The 21,540-nt window shown below is 25.7% G+C and overlaps 1 protein-coding gene across 1 annotated transcript; it reads left to right on the top strand.

The window, feature by feature from the left end:
• The first annotated feature begins 544 nt into the window (after positions 1–544).
• On the top strand, positions 545–21,175 carry LOC107450786 (transmembrane protein 181). Its single transcript, XM_043055213.3, has 13 exons — positions 545–835; positions 6,527–6,704; positions 7,010–7,100; positions 8,867–8,997; positions 9,100–9,225; positions 10,182–10,262; positions 10,347–10,446; positions 12,208–12,335; positions 13,014–13,163; positions 13,258–13,360; positions 16,931–17,155; positions 18,180–18,246; positions 19,993–21,175. The coding sequence occupies exons 1-13, from the start codon at positions 687–689 to the stop codon at positions 20,057–20,059; spliced, it is 1,596 nt and encodes a 531-aa protein (XP_042911147.1). The 5' UTR covers positions 545–686; the 3' UTR covers positions 20,060–21,175.
• The last annotated feature ends 365 nt before the right edge of the window (positions 21,176–21,540 follow it).

Below are 21,540 nucleotides of genomic sequence, written 5' to 3'. Positions count from 1 at the left end.
TTTAGCCCTTCTCCCTTCCCTCTCCTCCTTTTTTCAGTTGTATAGGAATGTACTACGATATTTTCTCTTTTCCTAATATTTTTCCTTTCTATATAATAAAAATATTTCTTAAAATTTCCATGATACGTTTCTTTAGAACCATGTTTAATGTAGTTTTCAGTTCTATATAGTTTTTCAAGTTAAAAGATTTTAATCTATATGAAAATCAAGAGAGAAACTAACGTACTTCCTTCCTCTATGACTTTCCACACGCTAATGGGGAAAGCATGTGAAGTGTTGCCATAGGAAAAGAGTTCTGCTCTACGCCACCTGCAGCCCATTTCGATCGCCAATCGAGAGAAGAGGAGAAACTGTGATTGGTAAATTTTTCATCCAAGGATATATTTCCCGCTAAAAGACTCTTATTTTCCATCGAAAGCGGTTCCATGAATCAGGCACTTTCTCACTGCTCATGCAAAAGTTTTGTATGAGAGTTTGAGTTTACACAAATGCGTTTCATTGAAATAAAACTATTAGTAACCTCAAAACTGGCAATAGCTGTAAAACTGTTTCTATAGTAACCGAAGGAATCGATTTTTTGATATTGATGATTTTGTTTTGATTCTAAGCAAACTAAACATATGCTTAAATTGATAGGTTAAAGTCGTGCACGTATTTGCAATTTAAATCAACAAACCCGTTCTACTATGCCTTCTGATTTTAGCGCTTTCAATCCAATGTTTCCAGCTAGAACCTGGAAACTTAAAATGAGATCCGCGTTCTCCCAATTTGGCGATATGTTTAGTCAGTTCGGGAAGAACATCGCACCGACTTACTATCACGATCGGTGTGAAAGGTAACCACTAAACTGAAAACAAAAGAAATTGTCATGTTTTGCTTACTTGTATTCTTTCTTTCTATTTGTATTTTATGTCGATTAATAACACTTTTGCCATGACTTGTTTGTTCGCAGCTCTAATTATTCTTTGTTGTTAACCTCTGTATAGCTAAAATGTTCACCTCATATTCATATTCTTTTTTTAAAATAAAATTGTCAGATGCATTCATTTATTTAAGTGACCTTTCTTGTACCTCAATATAAATGTTAAACTTCATCATGTCTGTCATATTTTATAAGCTCATTCTAAATTATATGTAATGGTATTTACAGGACTTATATTATCCCATCAACCGTTTTTCTCAACATTGCGCTTACTTAATTTTGGTTTGGAATTAATTTTTACATAGATATTAAGATATGATATTAATTAAAAAAAATTAAAAAAAAAATTACACAAAATACTTAAATCATGCAAAAATGAAAAAAAAAAGTGGTCTGAAATTTATTCTCACACAAAATTCAAAGCATGAAGGAAATTTCTGAAGAAAACACATCCTACTGTCGTATATGCATGAGTGAGTATAATACTAGCATAAAAACCATGCATTTATTTTATTTTCTATATTTTATAACCGTTGTTGAACAGCCAACCCAATTTTATGGGTTTACGACTACTAATGTTCGACTCCGTAGCCTTGTAATTTTGAACCCAATCTAGAAGACAAGGGAACTCCTGGATTGCGTATTGGGAGAAATTTGCCATCGTGGGGGACTTTTTGATGTATCTAACACGCATTTGCGTTACATTGAGAGGAAGACCACGAGAACCTCCTACGGTTAGCCTGACGGCAAGGGGACTCTAACCCATGATCCGTTGTCCAGCACTGAGGATATTTCGCGCCAGCACTGTGGTCGGTGCAAGCCGGATGCGGAATTCGTATCTACTGGGATTCGAACCCGGTTCGCCTCATTGGAAGGCGAACGCTCTATCCCCGAGCCATTGTGGCTCACCATACGTTTATTAACAAATTTCAATTTAGTATTTCTTTTTTATTTACTAATAATAATATGTTTTCTCTCTCTCTCTTTATTTTTTTTTTACTCTTTTCACATGCTTTTACATATTAATTTCAGGGTTTGAAAAAACCCGGGGATTTTTGAAAAAACCCAACCCGCCTGGGTTTTATTGAAAAAACCCGGGGAAAATTGGGTTTTATTTGAAAAAACCCGGGGAAAATTGGGTTTTTTCATTTAGTGCTCATAAATTTTACTGTGAAAATATTTTTATTTATTAAATAGTATTGTATAAGTAAACACTAAAATTTCATCTGACTTTTACCTGTAATAAAATTAAACTGGAATAAATATTTAATGGTCTTCAATGTTTTTATAATACGATTAATAGAAAGTGAAATTAAAATTATGTATAATTATAAAGAGTATCAGTTACTTGTCCCTTTTTTCAAATATTTAGATAAATATATGCATTTTAACTTTATAGTTTCAAAAAACAAATTAATCTTAAAATTATAAAAAAGCATATATAAAAAGTTATAGCTCATTTTTTTAAAATCAGATAATAAAACTTTAAATTTGTTTATTGTTGTTTAATGTATAACTTAATAATTTTTTTTTGTTGTTTGCTTTCAATATTTTTAAACATGATTAAAAGAAACAAAATAAATTGTATTCAAATGAAATCCTAAAAATATTTAAAAAATCTTAAAAGTAATATTTTAATTTTTAACTGTTTTTTAATTGTGATAAACTTTCTCCAAATAGTTAAAAATTGTCAGCAGATGTTAAGAGTTAACTTAAAAAAAAAGGTCAATTTTTTCCTTTATTATTATTATCATACAACAGATTCAAAGTGTCTACATTTCTCTCTTAGATGGCAATACACTTTTACGAGTTTTGTAGCTTTATCTATTCCTAATCTATTTCGAAGTTTACTCTGCACCAAACCGAAAGTTGAAAAGTGTCTTTCGATAGAGACAGAGGATGCTGGTGCTGAGTGCAAAGAAAAAAGAATTGACAGAAATTTTGTGGAAGCTAGGAATTTTATTTATTTACTTATTTATTTATTTTTTTTGCCATAATTTTCCACTATTTTTTGATGAAAACTGTTCAATAACCGTGTCAAGCATCATTGATTTTGGAAAGTATTCAGGATCGGAAATTTTGGATGCCATAACACGTGGCAGAAATTCTGGATGATGCTTAGAAAGACAGCTTTCTGCTAATTGGTCTTGTTCATCATTTAAAAATTGTCCCCTTGTTTCGGGATCCAGGATGCTGATAAATGATGTGGCTGAACAGCCTGATCTTTTAACAAAATGTTTATGGGATTCTAATTCATCACACGATAGTAAGTTAATTCATATTTCAACAGGTTCTGAAATTGAAATGTTTTCTGGTTGAAGCATTTTTAAAGCTTCAGAAACAATTGATATCTGTTTTTCCCAATTGATAGTTTATTGGTAAAGCCCAACATTATTTAATTTTTTTGACATATAAAATTGTTCTAGAACAATCTCTTCATATTTATGGTAATTATTGGCAAAAGTTTTTACGCGCTCACAATATGAATTCCACCTAGTATCATTTGGTCATCAAGCAGTTTTTTTCATTTGCCCATCCATGTGCTTGATGCACATTTCTAAAATATTTGTTAACTTCAACGATATGTCCAATGATAGTATTAGGAGATTGAACCAAATTTTTTAAAAAAAAAAAAACAATTTGTGAAAAAAACCACCAAGTGGGTTTTTTCAAAGTGGGCCCACTTGGGGAACCCTGGTTATATGTATTTTATATTAAGTTTAAATAACGCATTATACCTAATACATATTTGAATCTTCTTTATTTTTAAGTACATTACATTTCATAATTTTTTAACTCAAGAATTATAAAATATAAATGCAGTAATATAAAAGGAACAAGTTTATTAATCTTTTTGTTTTCACACACATTTATTTACTATATTTATTAAACATATGGATATTACCCATTATAAAATTATAATCTGTAAATATTTATAATCAGTAAAAACTAAAATTTCATCTGACTTGAGTTAAATAAAAAACTGAAATAAATATTTAATGGTCTTGCATGTTTCTATAATAAGATTAATAGAAAGTGAAATTAAAACTACGTATAATTATAAAGAGTATCAGTTACTTGTCCCATTTGTTTTCAAATAATTAACCCTAGGAAAAGGATTTCATTTTTAGATAAATAATTTTAAAAAGTTCTCCTATAAAAAGTTTTAGCTTTTTTTTTTTAAGCTAGAAAATAAAACTGTTTAAATTTGTTAATGTATCACTTGGCAAAAAAAGAAAAAAATTGTTTCTTTTCAATTTTTTTTAATATATTATATTATTATATTACCTGTATGTATTATATTACCTGTTTATTATTATATAAAGCATGCAACTATAGTTGAAAAATTGATCTTTTCAGACTATACTATTTAAATTTTTATTTGATTTAATACCATTAAAATATTACTTTTTTGAAAAAACCCACTTGAAGTTTTCAATAGCACCTATTATAAAAATTATATGAATATTTGAGTTTCTTTTACTTTACTAATATTAAAAACTTAATCGCAACTCTATTTGAGAAATTTATGCTGCACAATAAATTATATAAAAATAAATGTGAAACAATAAGTTTTAGTCAAAAAAAAATATTTTTTTTGTTGAAAAAACCCACTTATTGTTCCAAGTGGGTTTTTTCAAGGTGGGCCCACCCAATAAAACCCGGGCGGGTTTTTTCAAAGTGGGCCCACTTGGCGAACCCTGATTAATTTTGTTTTCTTTATACTGTGGTATTTTTTACATTCTGATGCTTATTTTTGGATAAGATCGATTTAATCAATTTAATTTAAAGAACACTTATAAAACATAAATATTTGTTTTTTTTTTCAATTAAAATTAAAACAGTTATTATAAAAATGATCTTTAAAATTTCTTTTTTTTAAGGATTTTAATCTTTACAAACACTAGATTGTGAATCATTTAAATAGTTGGAAACTTATTCTTGATTTTTACATTAAGCTAGTAGTAGGCCAAAAATACGAGGTATTCTTGTTTCTTGATTAACTTTTCTTGTAAATTTAAGAAAGGTTCTCTGTGGATGCTTAGGTACTATCTCAGTGTATAATTTCGAATGCACATGTCCAAATAGATGAAGTGAATGAGTTAATCACTGGATCTTTCCTTAATTTACTTTTTAAGATTTTAACCAGTTTTTATTGGTTTAATAGTATGGAAATGAAGACAGTCTGAAAAATTCAGTATCAGGTTTTATTGGCTCTGAAAATTAGGATCTCTTCACAGGCTTCTACGCATTTAAATCTTGTTAAGAAAAGTGTGTTAAAGAAAATATTACTTATTTTGATCAAATAAACAGCTTCTAAAAAAAGATCTGCAGTTTTGTTTAGTTACTAAAAAATCAGATGTTTGTACACTTTAAACTAATAGTACTCATAATCTTTAACTTTTATGGATCAATTATGCAAAATGAGCTAAATTGAAATGTGTAATTTTAGTATTGTGCCAAACCATTACCAAACCTGTTATGTTGCTTTGCAATATCAGTCTGTGTCAATATCGATGTAAATATCTGGCTTGCAGTATAACTTCCTTCATTGTCTTGCTGTTTCATGCTTGTGTGGCGTTATTATTTGTTAAGTAATACTTTAAGAAATCTGTTACTAGACTCAAAACTAGACACAGGTTTTTTTAGTCCCAGGTTGAAATTTATTGCAAATTGTTTTCTCTAAGCACAAAATGTGTAATTTTTATATTTTGTAAGACATTTGAAGAAGCCTTTCTTAAATGGTTTATTACTTGAAATATCAATTTTCATAAACATACTAAGTTTACAACTTCCCATTATTATATTGGTGCATGTTTTTGCTGAAAACTGTACTTTTACTATCTTATATTATTATTTATTTAAGTTGTGGTGAAACCAATTGGGAATTTTTTTTTGCAGAACTTTTGAAATATTTTTAAATAAAATACTGAGCAGATTTTTTTTACATAATACATTAAGTTAAAAAAAACAACAAAAAACCTTAAACTTTTTGCAAATAATTTCAACTGGGCTTTCATTTGACCCAGGTCCAAATTATCTCTTTCTTCCTCTCCTTGAATGGAGCCCTGGCAATTTCACTGTGAAAATAGTGTGATAAGCTGATTAAATTCTAAAAAACAATCTGAACTGAATCTTTTGGTTAACAGATGTTTTGGGATGATCAAATTTGATTAAAAAATGTCTAAAATTTTATTAGTTTGCTATAGCCTCTTATCGATTATTTTATTTTAAAATTTTAATAATAATTATCCATAAATTTTAAGTTAAAAGTTTACGGCATGGTCGCATGTACATGAAAATTAGTCTGTTACACATTGAAGAATGTCTACAAATCTGGCTCTTTGTCTCGGTACACTCTATGGGCTCACCTTTTTCGTTTCTTAAATATTGAAAAAAGGAAAGGATATCTGGTCCCTTGGAAGGTTTATGAAAAAAATGTAAAACTGTGTAGTTAATCAGTTGTTTGTGATATTCTCAATGCCTTTAAACTTCTATTTCAAGTTTAACACTATTTGTTTGTACATGTGCCCTCTCCGTAAGATTAATTATTGCCCTGAATTATTTTAAGCTTATATTTAACATTATACTTGTTTTTCAAAGGTCTGTTCAGATGAGGCTATATAGCATGCACAAACGTGAGTTTGTTCTGGTCATATCTGCATTCTTTGCAAGCTTTGGACTTTTTTTATTTTTTGGACTTGCAGGACCTCCTATCACTAACACTGTCACTATTAATGCTACTAAACTTACTCCAAAACTTAATAACTCTCAAATGGCTGTAAGTGTTTCATGGACTACTTTGTGATTGTGCTAAATTGTATAGAATTTAATGCATGGTTGTTTGTTTCTCTTTAATATTTTAATTAAAGCAGCTTTTTTAATCCTTTTTAATTTAAATTAAATGTGATTCCTTTTCTTTTCTTTTTTTAATTTTAAAATCATTTAAAAAATGCTTTAAATTCATATTTTGGCAGACTTTATGTTTTAAATATAAGTTTTCAAATAGCTGTGTGAATATTTTTTGAAATTGTTACTGCTCAAAGCTTAACTACCCATAACTTATTTGTACTTAATTATTTCTAGACTGGACCTTTTTTACTTCGTTCCCCTGCATTATCAACATTTAGCCAGCAACTTTGGGTGATTTCAAGAGTTATTCTGAAGCAAGGCGATGGTATTTAAATTATTTTTGTACATAATTTAATTATACAATTTAAAACCATGAGTTCAGTTTTATTAATGAAGTATTAATTAAGGAATATTTATGTCTTTATTAAATAACAAATGTATTAAGAAATATTTATGTCTTTATTAAATAACAAATGTATTAAGGAATATGTAAGTATGTATTACTTTTACTACAAAGGGGAAACATAATTCATTAGTTATTTTAAATTTAATATTCATTGCTCTTATAAAATCATTTTTTGATTCTAATATTAAAAAAATTATAATGTAATAAATATGTAGTCTTTTCTGAAGAAATTTGTGTTAGTTTTTGAAATTTTTAAACTGTATGATTTTTTGTGCTTATATTAAAATAATTTTTTTAACGAATAGGTAAGAAACAGGAATCTTCATGTGTCTTTATTTAAAATTAAAATATATGCAAAAAATAATATTTCAGGAACTATTGTATTTACAATTTCTATTTACATTGCAATGATCTACAAATACCAGTTGCTATAGTTTCTAAACAATCGTAACTGGTGCCCAATATTTTAGAAAAATTTAATTAGTTTTTTTTCGTTTTTTTCCTGAAAAATCTGGATCATTTCAGGGAAAAAGTATTTTTCTCGACATAACATCCAACCAGAACATTTTTAAAAGCCCTTTACTATGAATCATATTAAATTAAAAATACTAAATTTCTATGTAATTTTGTTGAGGCTCTTCAGTACGGTTAAGGTGGCCAGTGCTCACTGCTGACCTCATTGCTATGCTATCACCATGTCCTAATCACAAAATTTTGGAGTCTTAACCTCTTCAACTCTGCTGAGTCATAACAGATTGTGGTGGAATTTTTAATGATTAGTATATTGTATCTACCTTGAAAATAAATCAAATCTTAAACTAATCACAAAATTTTAACAAGCAAGCTGCAGCTTTATCAAAGCTTGTGTTCCAATGAGTATGTAACAGTCTTTCTTGTAACAGTTTTCTCCCCTTTTTTTGATCTATTATAAAAACATGTTTTTATTTAGCCATATGAATGACAGAAAAAACATGGGGCAGATGATAATTTGATTTTGGAGATTAAATTATTTTTACTTTAACTTTTTATATTAGTAAGATTTTATGTAAATTCATATTTAGGGACAAAGAAAAATTAAGTAAGAGTAGAAAATAAGTTTTTGTTTCTGATATAAATTCTCTATTACTGATGTATATATGATGCAGAGTTTACAGATGACATTTCATCAAAAAAAAAAATTTTATGATTAAAAATGAATATTTTGATATAGTTGAAGTTTAAAAATGTAGAGTTAAAGAAAGGTAAAAATGTGGATAAAAAATTCATTGCATTGTTCAAAATGAAATGAAAATGCCCATTCAGAAAGCATACATCCTCATTTTTGTAGAACTGTTATTATTTCATTTCTATGTATTATATTTTGCCTAATTCTGTCACTTATCAATTATAAAAAATAATATTCAGTTATAACATCTATTTTTATGGATATGTATGTATCTGTTTATTGTTTTTTAAAAAAATGGAATTTACTCAGTTGATAAAAATTGATTACCTAAACTTGTTTTGTCTCTATCTCTGTACGCGTGTAGTAAAAAATAGTCAATTGCATACTTATAAAATGCATATAATAGTTAAAAAGAATTAATCTATTTCAAATCTTTAATTTAAAATTCTTATTTCAATTTTTTTTCTAATTCTTACTTGCTGCAAAATTAATGAACTGTGTTTTTCATTTACTTTTTTAGATGAAAGATTTAACAAGCCATTCCATGTGTCAGTATCTATTCATGGCATTTCTGATCAAAATAAAATTATTGTTGTTTTAAGTGAGCAGCAGAGTCATAATCGAACTCGAGAATTACATTGTTTAGAAAGTGTAAGTGAAGTTGATTGCAATAAATGGCTTTGTTTTTAAAAACCGTTGCATTATTTTTTTAAAGTTAAATAAATTTTATCTTTTGTTCGTTTTCAATTTCAGGCTTGTGAAGAATTTACAGTTCTGCATCTTGGTTTTCTTGATTTTGCTCACTATATTATAACGATTAATTTTTATGGTCTTGAAAGAATTGAAGAAAACTATCATATTAAAGATGTAATTTTTTATGTAAGTACTGTAACTGTTGCTTTTTGAACTAATTGATGATTTTCAGAAATTGTGACATTAAAAAGTGTAAGACATGGTTTATAAAATGCTTTTTGAATAAGAGAAATAGCATTATCTATGAAATGAATTAATTCAGTTTTTACTATCATGAAACATAATTTAATTAACTCTTAATTTATATTTCATAAAGCAACTAATTATGTTATTTAAATCAGCATAAAAAATATTGAACATGCATTTTAAGGAAAAAAAATATGACAAAATGTTAAAGAATACTGTATAAACCTAATTAATCTGAAACATTATTATTTTTTTTTCATTAACCTTTTAAGGGATTTTTAATGATAAATTTTAAAATAATCTATTAAATATAAAAAGAGTGAAGGTCATTAATGATGACTAATAAAAATAATTTACTTTTAAGCTGAATTGGATCTTCATCTGTTCTTATGAAAATGTATCTTATTGATCTTTCACCGTTTGTCTGAAAATATATAATTTTTCGTCTCAATATAAGAATAAAGAGTCAGACAAATTCTTCTGGTATTCAGTTTAGCAATATTTATGTTAAAGGACAATAATTTCAAGAAACTTTTTTTTTTTAGTAAATTGTAAAAATATTAAAAACTTTATAACAAAGTATATTGTACATTTCTAGAAAATCTGAATTCTTAAGCTTCATATTGTATTAAAAATTTATTTTAAGTATCTGAGTATAGGAAAATGAGGTCAGAAGTGATATTTCACACATTTAAATTGAGCTCTTAATTGCAAATTTTATGAATAAATTTCATGTTTTAAAAAGTGTAATAGGAAGGCTTTAACAATTCGAAAAAATTCTTACAAAAATAATAATATTAATAAATCAAAAGAGCATAAATGTCCCACTTTCTTGAGAATGGCATCTATATATAAATATATCTTTCTAAAACTTTTTTCTGATGTTTTATTTGCAGTTCAAGACATATAACCCATCTTTCACGAAAATTGAAATTTGGTTTCGATGTGTTTTTATTGTTATGGCTTTTGGAACAACTGTAAGTGTGTTGTTTCATAAATTTTTTTTTAAAATTACATTAATTTTTACTGTTTTTATTTTAATCAGTGATTCCTTTCTGTAGTGCTGGTTTGCATATTCTTTAAGATTCTTTTGTTTCTTTGACTGGTCTATTGAGCAAAAGTGGATATCCCTTCTCTTACCTTTATTAGTATTGCATAATGGTAAGCTATTGAAAAATTTAAATATAAATTCTCTTTAGTTGTTTTTCTTTGTTCAAAAACTTTTTAAATTTGATAGTATCCATAATAAGGAAAGTTGTGTGTCAAACTATAGCAAAATGTTTTAAAAAAAGAACTATGTTTCAAATTTTGTTTTTTTGTGGTAAAATATTTTTGTGCATTTTAAACTAATCTTAAAAAATAAATTAAAATGTATGTAGGGTAAAGATTAAAGATGAATTAGTTTTAATGTATATATTTAAGGTAAATTATTTATTACCAAAGGATAAATTATTAATGGTAATTATATGGTAAAGTATTTACTACCAAAAATACCATAATTTAAGTGAAATCGTTTGCCTCGATGTGAATAAAATAAATTCTCAATATCTATCCTGCATTTGAGATTATACTTCTGTTTTAAAAAACTAATTATTATTTATTTTTTGCAATTTTTTAGATAATTTATATGCTATGCAAATTATAAAAAAATTAGTTTCAAATACTTATATAATTTAAAAAATATTATTATAAAAAGAGTTACCTCTTTTTTTTTGCTGTAAAAAAATTAAAGTGTTTTTAAAATTTTTTTATAGCATAGTGATTATTTTTATTATCCATGATAGGTTCTGTAAGTCCTCTTAAATATTATTCTAAAATATGGATTTTTGGCTATTTCTTTTTTATCATATATTTGTTTTAGAGAAACTTTTATTTTAGTTCTAAATAGGAAATGATGCATATGCAGCTTTGTATTTTTCAGGAAACTTACTTATTTTAATACAATGAATATTGTAGCACATAATTATTGTTCCTAAAATTTAGATTAACCCTCTTAGGTTTTTAAGCATTTCATAAAAAATTGTCTTAAAATTAGCTAATGAATGATGCAGTTTTTATTTTTATTTTGCTTTAATTAAAAATACTTATTCTTTGCTTTGATAATATAATAAGAGAATCATAGCAATTTTTATTAATGTTATAGTGAAATAGTTTTGAAATATAAGATTCTAGACTCCTTGCTTAACACTAATAGCTGCTATTGTGTTAAACGGTGAATATAGTAATTATTTCAAACTATATGAACTTTCAGCTAATTATTACTATGCTTTCAATTAATCATTGGAAAACTTGCTTGTTACTGGTAAATTATTAATTTCCATATTTAATATGTTAATTCTCTACAATAATTTATTTAACAATTACTCTGGCATCCTAATAGAAATTTTTTTATGTCATAATTGTTAGTTTTTTAATGTATCTTTGTTTAACATTTTAATGTGTCAAAGACTTTCTAATGATTCAAAAAATATTAAAAACCTTATAAAGTACGATTGTTAACTCTCTGCTAAGAATAATTATAAAATAGGCCAGTCTATTTATTTTTAGTTGTTTTTTTCTAGGAAATGTAAAGCATATTGTACGAAATGTAAAGCATATTGTAATATTAGCTCGCTTTTTAAATTAATTTTTGTATTTTGGTTTTGAAATACTTAAATTTCAATTGCAGCACATTTTCATTTACCGAAAATTGTTTTGTAATATGTTTAGAAAATTTTTGAAGTTTTCCAAAAAAACAAAACAAAAAAAAAAAGAATTATTATTTGAATAATTATGTGAATGTATAATTTCTTTTTAATATGATAGAAAAAAATATTTTTTTTGCATCACAACTTTTCTTATTTGTGCATTTCTACTGCTTCATCAATAACAAGAGATATTACATGTTATTAATACAAAATAATACTTTGTTTCTGCTTATAGATCCCATCTTTCCCATGTCATTTCTTGTCAATAGTTGGGTGCCTGGTATGTTGGATGCCATGTTTCAAGCTACATTTTTATGTGCCCTACTTTTATTTTGGCTTTGTATATATCATGGAATACGGCAGGTAATTATCTTAAAATTGTATCAAATTTAAATAATATTGTCAATTTTTTGTGATCAATGTCATTTCACAGTCAGATATTTATGTCATGTTGCTACCTATCTTATCATTGCGGCAATTACAATAGTACTAGTCAGAAATAAGAATAAATAAATTAATAAAAGCTTTCTTTTGTATAACATTTAATGGGAGGTGGTGCTAATATTATGGTATAATATTTTCCTAATATTTAAAAAAGAAATTGAATTTGATTAACAGTTAAAGGAGAATCATACATATGACCACAGAATTTAAAATCTTAACAAACATTTTAGTGAAATCACTATTACATACACAGAAAAAACGACCAGATGGCCACATATCAGATCAACTATTGATCAAATCCATACAAGAAGACAAAATTTAGGAAACCCAAACAATATGATATTTATGTCTTCTGTTTAGGGATTTCAAAGCAGAATAAATGGAGCATTTTTTTTTTTGTAATATTATACTTGGAAATACTCGAGAGACTGGTGAATCTTCATACAATGTCAGTTAGTGGAGTTAAAATGCAGAGATAAATTGGACATTTTAAAGAAAATCTTTTATTAAACAGTAATTTTTCTTTTTCTCTTATCTTGAAAAATTTGATTGCTTTTTCAATTATTTTAGCTGAAACCTTTGAATTTTTATTTTTAGAATGAAAGAAGTTTTACAAAGTTTTATTTGCCTAAATGCATTATAATAGGCATGCTTTGGCTCTCGGCATTCACTTTGGCATCTTGGCAAAAATTCAATGAATTGAGAGACCCTACTTACAATTATAAAGTAGACACTGGACACTTTATGGTTGGTATTTCTAACATTTTCATTCTGCTTTTGAAAATTTGAACTTGAAATGTCTAAAGAATAGCATAACATTACATTATTTTCTCTCTTTTAGGGGTTCAAAACTTTTTTCTTCATTGTTGGATGTATTTATTTGATATATTTGTGTTTTTTAATTATAAGAGCTTATACTGAACTCCGATCTATGCCATTCTTTGGTAAGTTAGTTTTATTTGGAATATTTCATTCAAGTGATAAAATAAAATTAATATTTCTTAATCATTCATAAAAAAGTTATGTAACAATTCAGTAAAATTATTTTTTTTAATGTAAATGATATAAAATATTTTTTCCTTTATTTTGTGTAAATAATAGATATCTTCATAAAGTATTAAAAAATATAGATTATTAATTGGATACTACCTGTTCTTTTCATTTCTTTATGAAGTCATTGTTTTAGGTGCATAGAAATCATTAAAGAATTTCAATTCTATATGTTAAAAAGCGTCACACTTTTTTTAAAAAGTGCAGTAAAATAACAACACTTTCCGACCTAACGTATAGAGCACCCTGCTGTAGTAGTAAACTTGATTACTAAATAAATCATCATTAGAAAACTTAATTACTAATGATGATTTCATCAACTTCTTTTATTATTTTTAATAGAATTTATGAAATTCACTGCAAATGTTTGACTACTTGTTTTATTTTAATTATTTAAAGCGCTTAAGTATTTTTTTATAAAGATTTTGAGTGTAAGGAAGAAAATTTTTTTTTCTAGGCACCTAAAGCATAGTACAAATTGAATTAAATATTTTAATTTCTCTTTACTTTTTTATGTTAAACATAATACAGTGGGGAACCGATTATCCGGAACGATCGGGACCATCGCTATTCCGGATAACTGATTTTTCTGGTTTTCTGAATCACTACAAAAAGCCGTTTTTTTATTGTTTAACCCAACTAAAAAAAAAAATATCTGAAAATAATCTTAAAAAGAAGAAAAAACGATGAAGTAATACACTAATGATTATTTCCAAAATGATGGTAAGGTTATCATCTTAAAAAGAAGAAAGAAAAATCCTAAAATCTTATGAGGACAAAAACATTTTTTTTTAAAAAATGGCTGGAAAATGTGTAGAATTTCGTTCCGGTTTTTTGGTTTTCCGGTTTTCTGATTTCCGGATAACGGGTTCTGTACTGTACATAATTATCAATTTACATTACTAATCTTATTACTCTAATAATCGAAAAGTAAATACAGATAAGTGTTTTGATTAATAATTATATATATACATATCAGAACTTTCTCTTTGATTGAACCTGAACCTTTCAGGGATATCAGATTTCACATTTATCTAGTTTTTTCAATTTATATTTTTTATTTATGTTTCTGTTTATGCATTTAAAGAATATTCATATCAGTGATTAATTTCTATCAGCGATTCATATCAGTTATTGATTTCTGTAGATAAGCTTCTTATTCTTTTAATTTTTTTCAATTGCTTTTTTACAAATGTCTTGAAAATATTCAATTTTTTTTAATATAAAATTATTACTACATATTTAAGTAAGATTTTAGTTCTACTTGAAATGTTTATGACAGATGGAAATTGTTGGCAAAATTTAAAAATTCTTAAGTTTTTCTATTATTATTAATTTATTACCTATTTTCAATATTTTTTTTCCAAATTTTTTTAGTTTTTTTTAAAATGGAGGCTGAATAGCTGCTCTTTGTATAGGGTTAAAATAAAGAAATTATAAATCAAGACTGAACAACACTAAAAAATCACGTATAAAATTCAAAGTCATATAGCAACACAATTAATCAAACTGAAATGATCACATTTTTTTAAAATTTAATATCATACTTAATTCTTACCAATGACTTTATTTTGTTAGATTGAACAAAACATGTTTTTAGTAGTTCATCCCATCAAAATAAAGATTAACTGTATTAAGCTGACATGATGCTTTTGCTGAGGTCAACTTATTAATTTACCACAATAAAGCAATTTTCTTCAGTAAATATCTTTTTCAAGGCTGTGTAATAAATCTCTCTCTACTGTATTTTTGATAAAACTGTGCAGCATTGATGCAGTTTTAACAGGTACCAAATAAACTAATATAATTATAAATTGTCCCTATAGTAGTATATTCGGAATCTAATAAAACTGTTTCAATTACCATAGTACCTGCAATGCTGATTACCAAAGTCAATTAAGCTTCATTGGCTTCAATAAGAGTATAACGATTATATAGGCTCCTCTTAAATGGATTATTTCCATTTCTCCATTAATTTTGCTATTTAGTATTTTTTATTTAAATTGGTAACAAAAGAAAAAACTTATTAAGCATCATTTTATTTTATTTTATAATCGTCTTTTAACAGCCTTTAACTATTTTGGGTTTACGACTACTAATGTTCAACTTTGTAACTTTGTAATTTTCAAACCCAATACAGAAGACAAAGTATTAAACACCATTGGTGTCAATAATTGTATAGAGATTTTTTATGTTTCTCCTAATTTATTTGTACCATTTCTCGATTGATTTTGCTTCTTTTTTTTAAAAAATTTAAAGTAGCACCTCTTATTGAAATTAATCGAGCATCGTTAGCGTCAATAATAGTATGTGACAAATTTTGGTATTTCTTCTAAAAAAATTAGTTTTGTTTATTCATTAATTTTGCTTTTCAGTACATTACTTATTTTTATTTCAAAAGCTGTTGATATTAAATTATTTAATTTCACTTTTTTACAGCATAACTGTAAGCAAAATAATCATGGGTTTTATATGACTTTGGGAATACTGATTTGGTGTTGTAGTCTGCTTATGTCACCAAGTACATGTTAATCATTGAGTTTATCTGGCATAACAAATAAAAAATAATTTGATCTTAAATAGCATGCAAAAAACTCTTTTTTTTATTGATGAGAGCGATAAGCAAGCAAACATCACTGATGTTATCATTAAAATATTTGATAAAACAGTATTGTGTGCAGTTTAAGAAAATACCATTTTTCAACCGTCTCTTGATAACAATTTAACTGAAATTTAACAACATCTAGGATTGGGGACCAAAATTATCCCTTTCATCCACTGTCTAAATTTCAGGACACTAGCAAAAATGGTTTTGAAGTTATAAAAGCGACAGGCATACAGACAAACTCTTCATTTTATTATTGTAGATCATGCCAGATTTATTTTGCATCAAATAAAAAAATTCAAAAACTGTCTCATTTTAATAAAATTAGCAACCCTAAAAGCAAATCCTGAAGAAAAAAAAAGAAAATATTTTTCAGCAATTAATTGGTTAAGTTTTATGACAAAATAATTTTCACTTTCTTAAATAGAATATTGAAGAAAAATATAGTAATATTTTAACTATATTAATTTGTTTGGATACTAAAATATCAAAATTTAAAATTTTTCTAAATTTTTGTAAAAATATGCTCAAGTAGCACTTAAACCTTTACCCTTTTGGCACCAAAATTGAACTCTGTTAGTTCTACAATTAATGTCTTTTTTGTGTCAAAAAGAATTTGGCAGAGAAATTTTTATGCGAATTTGTCGAATACCAAATCGCTTCAAGGGTTAAACTTGTTTTTGGCAGCTTAAATTTGCTATTGATGCTTCTGTTATCAATGAAACCCTTCTCCAAATCAGTTTTATAAAGTTCTAGAGTTTATTTTATCTATATATTTATTTGTAAATTTGTTTCTTTTATTTTCAATATAGCAGAGATCAACGTTATGTTACTTAACCTGAATATTTCTTTTTTTCAGATGTTAGGTTAAAGTTCCTTACTGTTCTCATGGTGATTGTTCTTTCACTTAGTATAACAATTACAGTTTTAAGGTTTGGTGTTTCTGTGCTACAAGATAATTTTGTTGCTGAATTATCTACAAATTATGGAAGTTCTGCTGAATTCATGTCCTTTTACAGTCTACTGAATTTTTATTTAATAACTATGGCATATGTTTATGCCCCTCCAAAAAGGGCGTGTTATGGTATGGTTCTCTAAATTCATATAGTATAATTTGTATGACTTTTTTTTATTATGTTTTGATATAGTAATTTTTTTTAAAAATTAAGAAATTTTTAATTAAAAAAAGTAACAGATTTGTAATTTTTACATAATACAGCAGAGAGCATTATAGATTGTTCTAAAACTATTATTTGAAATTGATATAAAGGAAAAACAGTGTAATATGAACTGGCATGCATATGGATGTTGGATGAATCAAGCTTTTGCAAATTTTAAATGCTTTTTTTTTGTTAAAGCAATGTTTTTTATACCTTAGAAGCATAATTACATGCTTAATTTTCATCCAATGGGCTTGAAGTTTTAAATCTTTAAGTTTTAACTATCTTTTCTAATTTCCATTGTTAGTAGGATTTTTTAATTGCATTTATTCTGATTAGTAAACGACTAATTCATGATTTTTATTGCTATTGTTTTAGGCCTTCTAATAATTAATTTATTATTATTGGTGCTTAATTATAAGTAAATTAAAGTTTGAGCACACCAGTTGTTGTAAAAATGTGTTTAATTTTTATCAATGTGATATAATTAGTTTTAGTTTTTCCTGTTTTTTAAAGAAATATTTAATTTTAAGTGATAAAAAATACAATACTCTTACAATATTGAATTACCAATCAAATACTACTATTAATACTATTTAAGATTTTGAGAAAAATTAAAACAAATGAATTAAGAAATTAGTATTTTGTCGCATATAAAATATCAAATGAATTTCAATTTGCGAATCATAACTATCTTAGCTTAATTGGGACAGGACAATTTCTCGCTAATTAACTAAAAAATCCCCTCTTTCTAATCCCTTAAATATGTATTTATAATTTTTATTTTTATTATTCGTAACGCAATATGTATGCTAATTTATATCATATTATGAATTTTTTAAAATAAAGCTATACAAGTATTCCTTTTTTATGCTTAATTTTGCATAAATGACTCCAAATTTTTCAAAAATAAAATTTAGTTTTTAAATTTCATGTTTATTATTTTAGAAACAAGAATTAAAGATAATCCAACGCTGTCAATGATAAATGATTCAGATGAAGATGTAATATATGCGTAAGTAAACTGCTTTTATATTGAAATTTTACTTGAGAGTATTTATTTATTTATTCAGTACAGTTTTGTTTTATGTAATTAATTTAAACAATACAAAGCTCATAATGTAGTTTTTCTAGAGACTATTGTTGTAAAATATCTCTTATCAGATCTAATAAATACATAATAAATATTCTATGTAATTTATTTTCCTTTTTTATCTGCATTACTTTTGTTAAAGTCTTAAGATTTGACTTTGATGTGAGGAAAAGTGTTTATTGTTGAATATTTTTCTGTATTATGTGTACTATTTAATTAATGTTTAATATCATATTAAGCTTTTTATGATTGTCATTTATGGCGTTTTCTTTATTTATAGTGACATAAACGGTGTTGTCATATCAGTGGTTCTCTATTAATAGTAATCAGGTAGCAGTAAAATCATAGATGTCAAAATTTATTATATGATTGAAAAAAGCAACAATTGATTGCTAGTTTTTTCCTTTCTTTTCTTACTGGCACACAAATATAATAAACCTTGGCAATGTAACTGTTGGTTTTAGTGTTTATTATAATTAATATGGTTTAAGAAGGCAGGAAATACTATCTGGTTTCAAATAATATAATGTTTACCACGTATCATTTTTTAATATTTGGTTTTATAAACTATTTTTTTTTTCAACTTCTTGCTTTAAAAGGCTTTGTAAGAGCTATTATCTTATTATTATTATTTTTTTAAAAATTCAATACGTATCTACTATCTGGTTTCAAATAATATAATGTTTACCATGTATCATTTTTTTAATATTTGGTTTTATAAACTATTTTTTTTTCAACTTCTCACCTTAAAAGGCTTTGTAAGAGCTATTAGCTTATTATTATTATTTTTTTAAAAATTCAATACGTAACAATGAAAAGTAATTTATAAATTTCTTATTATCCTTATAATTTATTTTATTATATTTCCTTATAATTCATATAATATTGTCCTTACAACTCGTATAAATATTGGTGGTCTTACTGAAATTATGCATTTAAAAAAAGTCATTCTATGAAATATATAATTAAGTACTTTTTTATGTGATTTGTTTCAAATTATAGATAAAATTTTCTAAGATAAGAACAAAATACATATTTATAGATCCATCTCTAAGTAATAAATTATATAGAAAGGAAATATTATAGACAGAAAATAATATGTAATTATTAGAAGTAGATAATAAAGTTATATTATCTAAAGTTATTTAAGCGTTTAGCTTCAAAAAGTTTTGCAGAACAGTTTAAAAATTATACCATTCCAGAAAAATTATACCATTTAAATTATACCTAATGGTTTTAATGTGCAATGGGGGCATTTTTACAGGTTTCTTTCAAGAAATACCTAATAATTTAACTTTTAATAGGAATTTCAAGATAAATTTTATCAAATCGAAAGGCGGTTGTGGAAATATTTTTTCAAGATAACTAATATTCATTAAAAAAGGCGGTTAAATAATTAATGGCTGTGGAAAATTGTAAGTGGAAAAAAAACATAATTTTGTGTAGCAAGATTGCATCTATTTTTATTCTTTGACATGTGTCAAAAGTACCTTAATTAAGAAAACTTATTGATTACCTGAGATGTTTTCTCTTTTGAATCAGAAAACTTACATTATTTTTCCAATACAATGTGAGTTTTCTCTTAATTAGCTTGTAGCGAATATGCACACAATCGAACAAATTTTGTATTCTTGTTCATTTCATTATTATTATTATTTTTAATTTCAGCTCTGACTCTGAAAATAGGCCTCTCAATCCTATCAAGAAAAGTCCAGACAAAGAAGAAAGTGACTAATAGTAGTATGAAGTCTTTATCTTCAAAGGTCCATTAATTTAATGAATATCATCTTTGTAACACATGTGTTAATTTTAAACTTTAAAATCCTTTTTATCTGTGATTTAATTTTCACATTTTAAACCAAGAAAATTTTATCATTTTTGTTTTGAAATTTATTTCCCCAATGATTCTATTTTTAGCTGTTAAAATGATTCTATTTTAGAATCTCTATTTTTAGAATTTAAAGTTTCATATTTTCATGACTTTATTCTCATATTTATTATATCTTCAATAACGCTACTAAAGCAAGCATTTATAAAGCTTTTATCAATGTGAATTATGATTTTTTTTGCAATTTTTAATGTTTAAGGTAATTTTTTGCATTTAGAGCAAAGGAAGTTATATCTAGTCTTTTTTTGCTGAAACATTATATTACTTAATTTTTTCACTGTTTTAATCCTATATTTTAGACATTTAATAATTGAATCTAGTCATATTTGTTTATATTGTTATTTTGTTTTTGAATGTTAACAATTGGGTACTTGCAATTTGAGAAGAAGACTATCACTGATACACAGACATGTGACCTCACATCCAGCTGATCATTTATAAACAATATAGTGTGTTAAATTTGAGTTAAGTTTCTTCACATAAGTAAGAATGTTAATTAACGTGAAGTTAATTAAATACAACTCCGTATCGCTCACCGAATTTTGTTAAAATATAATTCTCGTCTACGTTTTTTACTTACTTAACTTAGATTTATTATTCCTTCATGTATTTTATTATAACCGTGATATATTTTTGTTTTGTGTACCTGGTAACTTTGACAAGGTAATTGATACTTGACGAGATTGGATTACTCAAAATGAAGAATGGAAAGCACAGTTGCTTACATAAACAAATGCAACATTTCAACAACTAATCAGGATCGAAATGCCCGCACTACGTTACTTGCAGATATCCCATTGTTGTGCATTGTTTCTTCTGAATCTTATGAAATACAATTGACATTTTTATTGTTCTTTTATTTTAATTTTGTTTTTATAATGAGAGAGAAGTGTGACCCTGCCTTTTTTAATTAAGTTTGTAACTGTGATTTTTAGAATCTTAAGATTTAAACAAGTCCTATCTTTGTTTAAATATTTATTTATTTATTTCATGTTTAAATATGAATAAATGTTTTTTTTTTGTTAATATACTTGTAAATTTATTAAACTACCATTAATTTTTTTTATTTGTTCTTCCATTTTGCTTCTAGTTTAATTTTTCACTATCTGAGTGATAAAAGTTTGACTTAGTCCCTTTTTGTTAAATGTATCATATAATATCATTTTTATTGTTATTGATGGATTTCCTCCTATTTTCAGCATTTCAAGTTATACAAATAATTTCTTTTGTTCAAATTATTCTTTTCACAGTTAAATGTTGCATTTTGTATTAATTTTCAATTTAATTACTATGAAATCTTAATGAAACAAAAGCTACTAGATTTTTTT

The sequence above is a fragment of the Parasteatoda tepidariorum genome, chromosome 8 (assembly GCF_982258835.1).
Source record: "Parasteatoda tepidariorum strain Cologne lab strain chromosome 8, Ptep-v5.0, whole genome shotgun sequence".
Classification (NCBI taxonomy): Eukaryota; Metazoa; Arthropoda; class Arachnida; order Araneae; family Theridiidae; genus Parasteatoda; species Parasteatoda tepidariorum.
The sequence above is the reverse complement of the archived record's forward strand: the minus strand, read 5'-3'. Positions and strand labels throughout refer to the sequence as shown.

Excerpts from the sequence above, each read along its gene's own strand:
- LOC107450786 (XM_043055213.3), top strand. The coding sequence starts at position 687 with ATGCCTTCTGATTTTAGCGCTTTCAATCCAATGTTTCCAGCTAGAACC. Across the intron at positions 9,226-10,181 it reads TTAAAGATGTAATTTTTTAT|TTCAAGACATATAACCCATC; the intron begins GTAAGTACTGTA and ends TTTTATTTGCAG. Across the intron at positions 13,361-16,930 it reads CCGATCTATGCCATTCTTTG|ATGTTAGGTTAAAGTTCCTT; the intron begins GTAAGTTAGTTT and ends TCTTTTTTTCAG.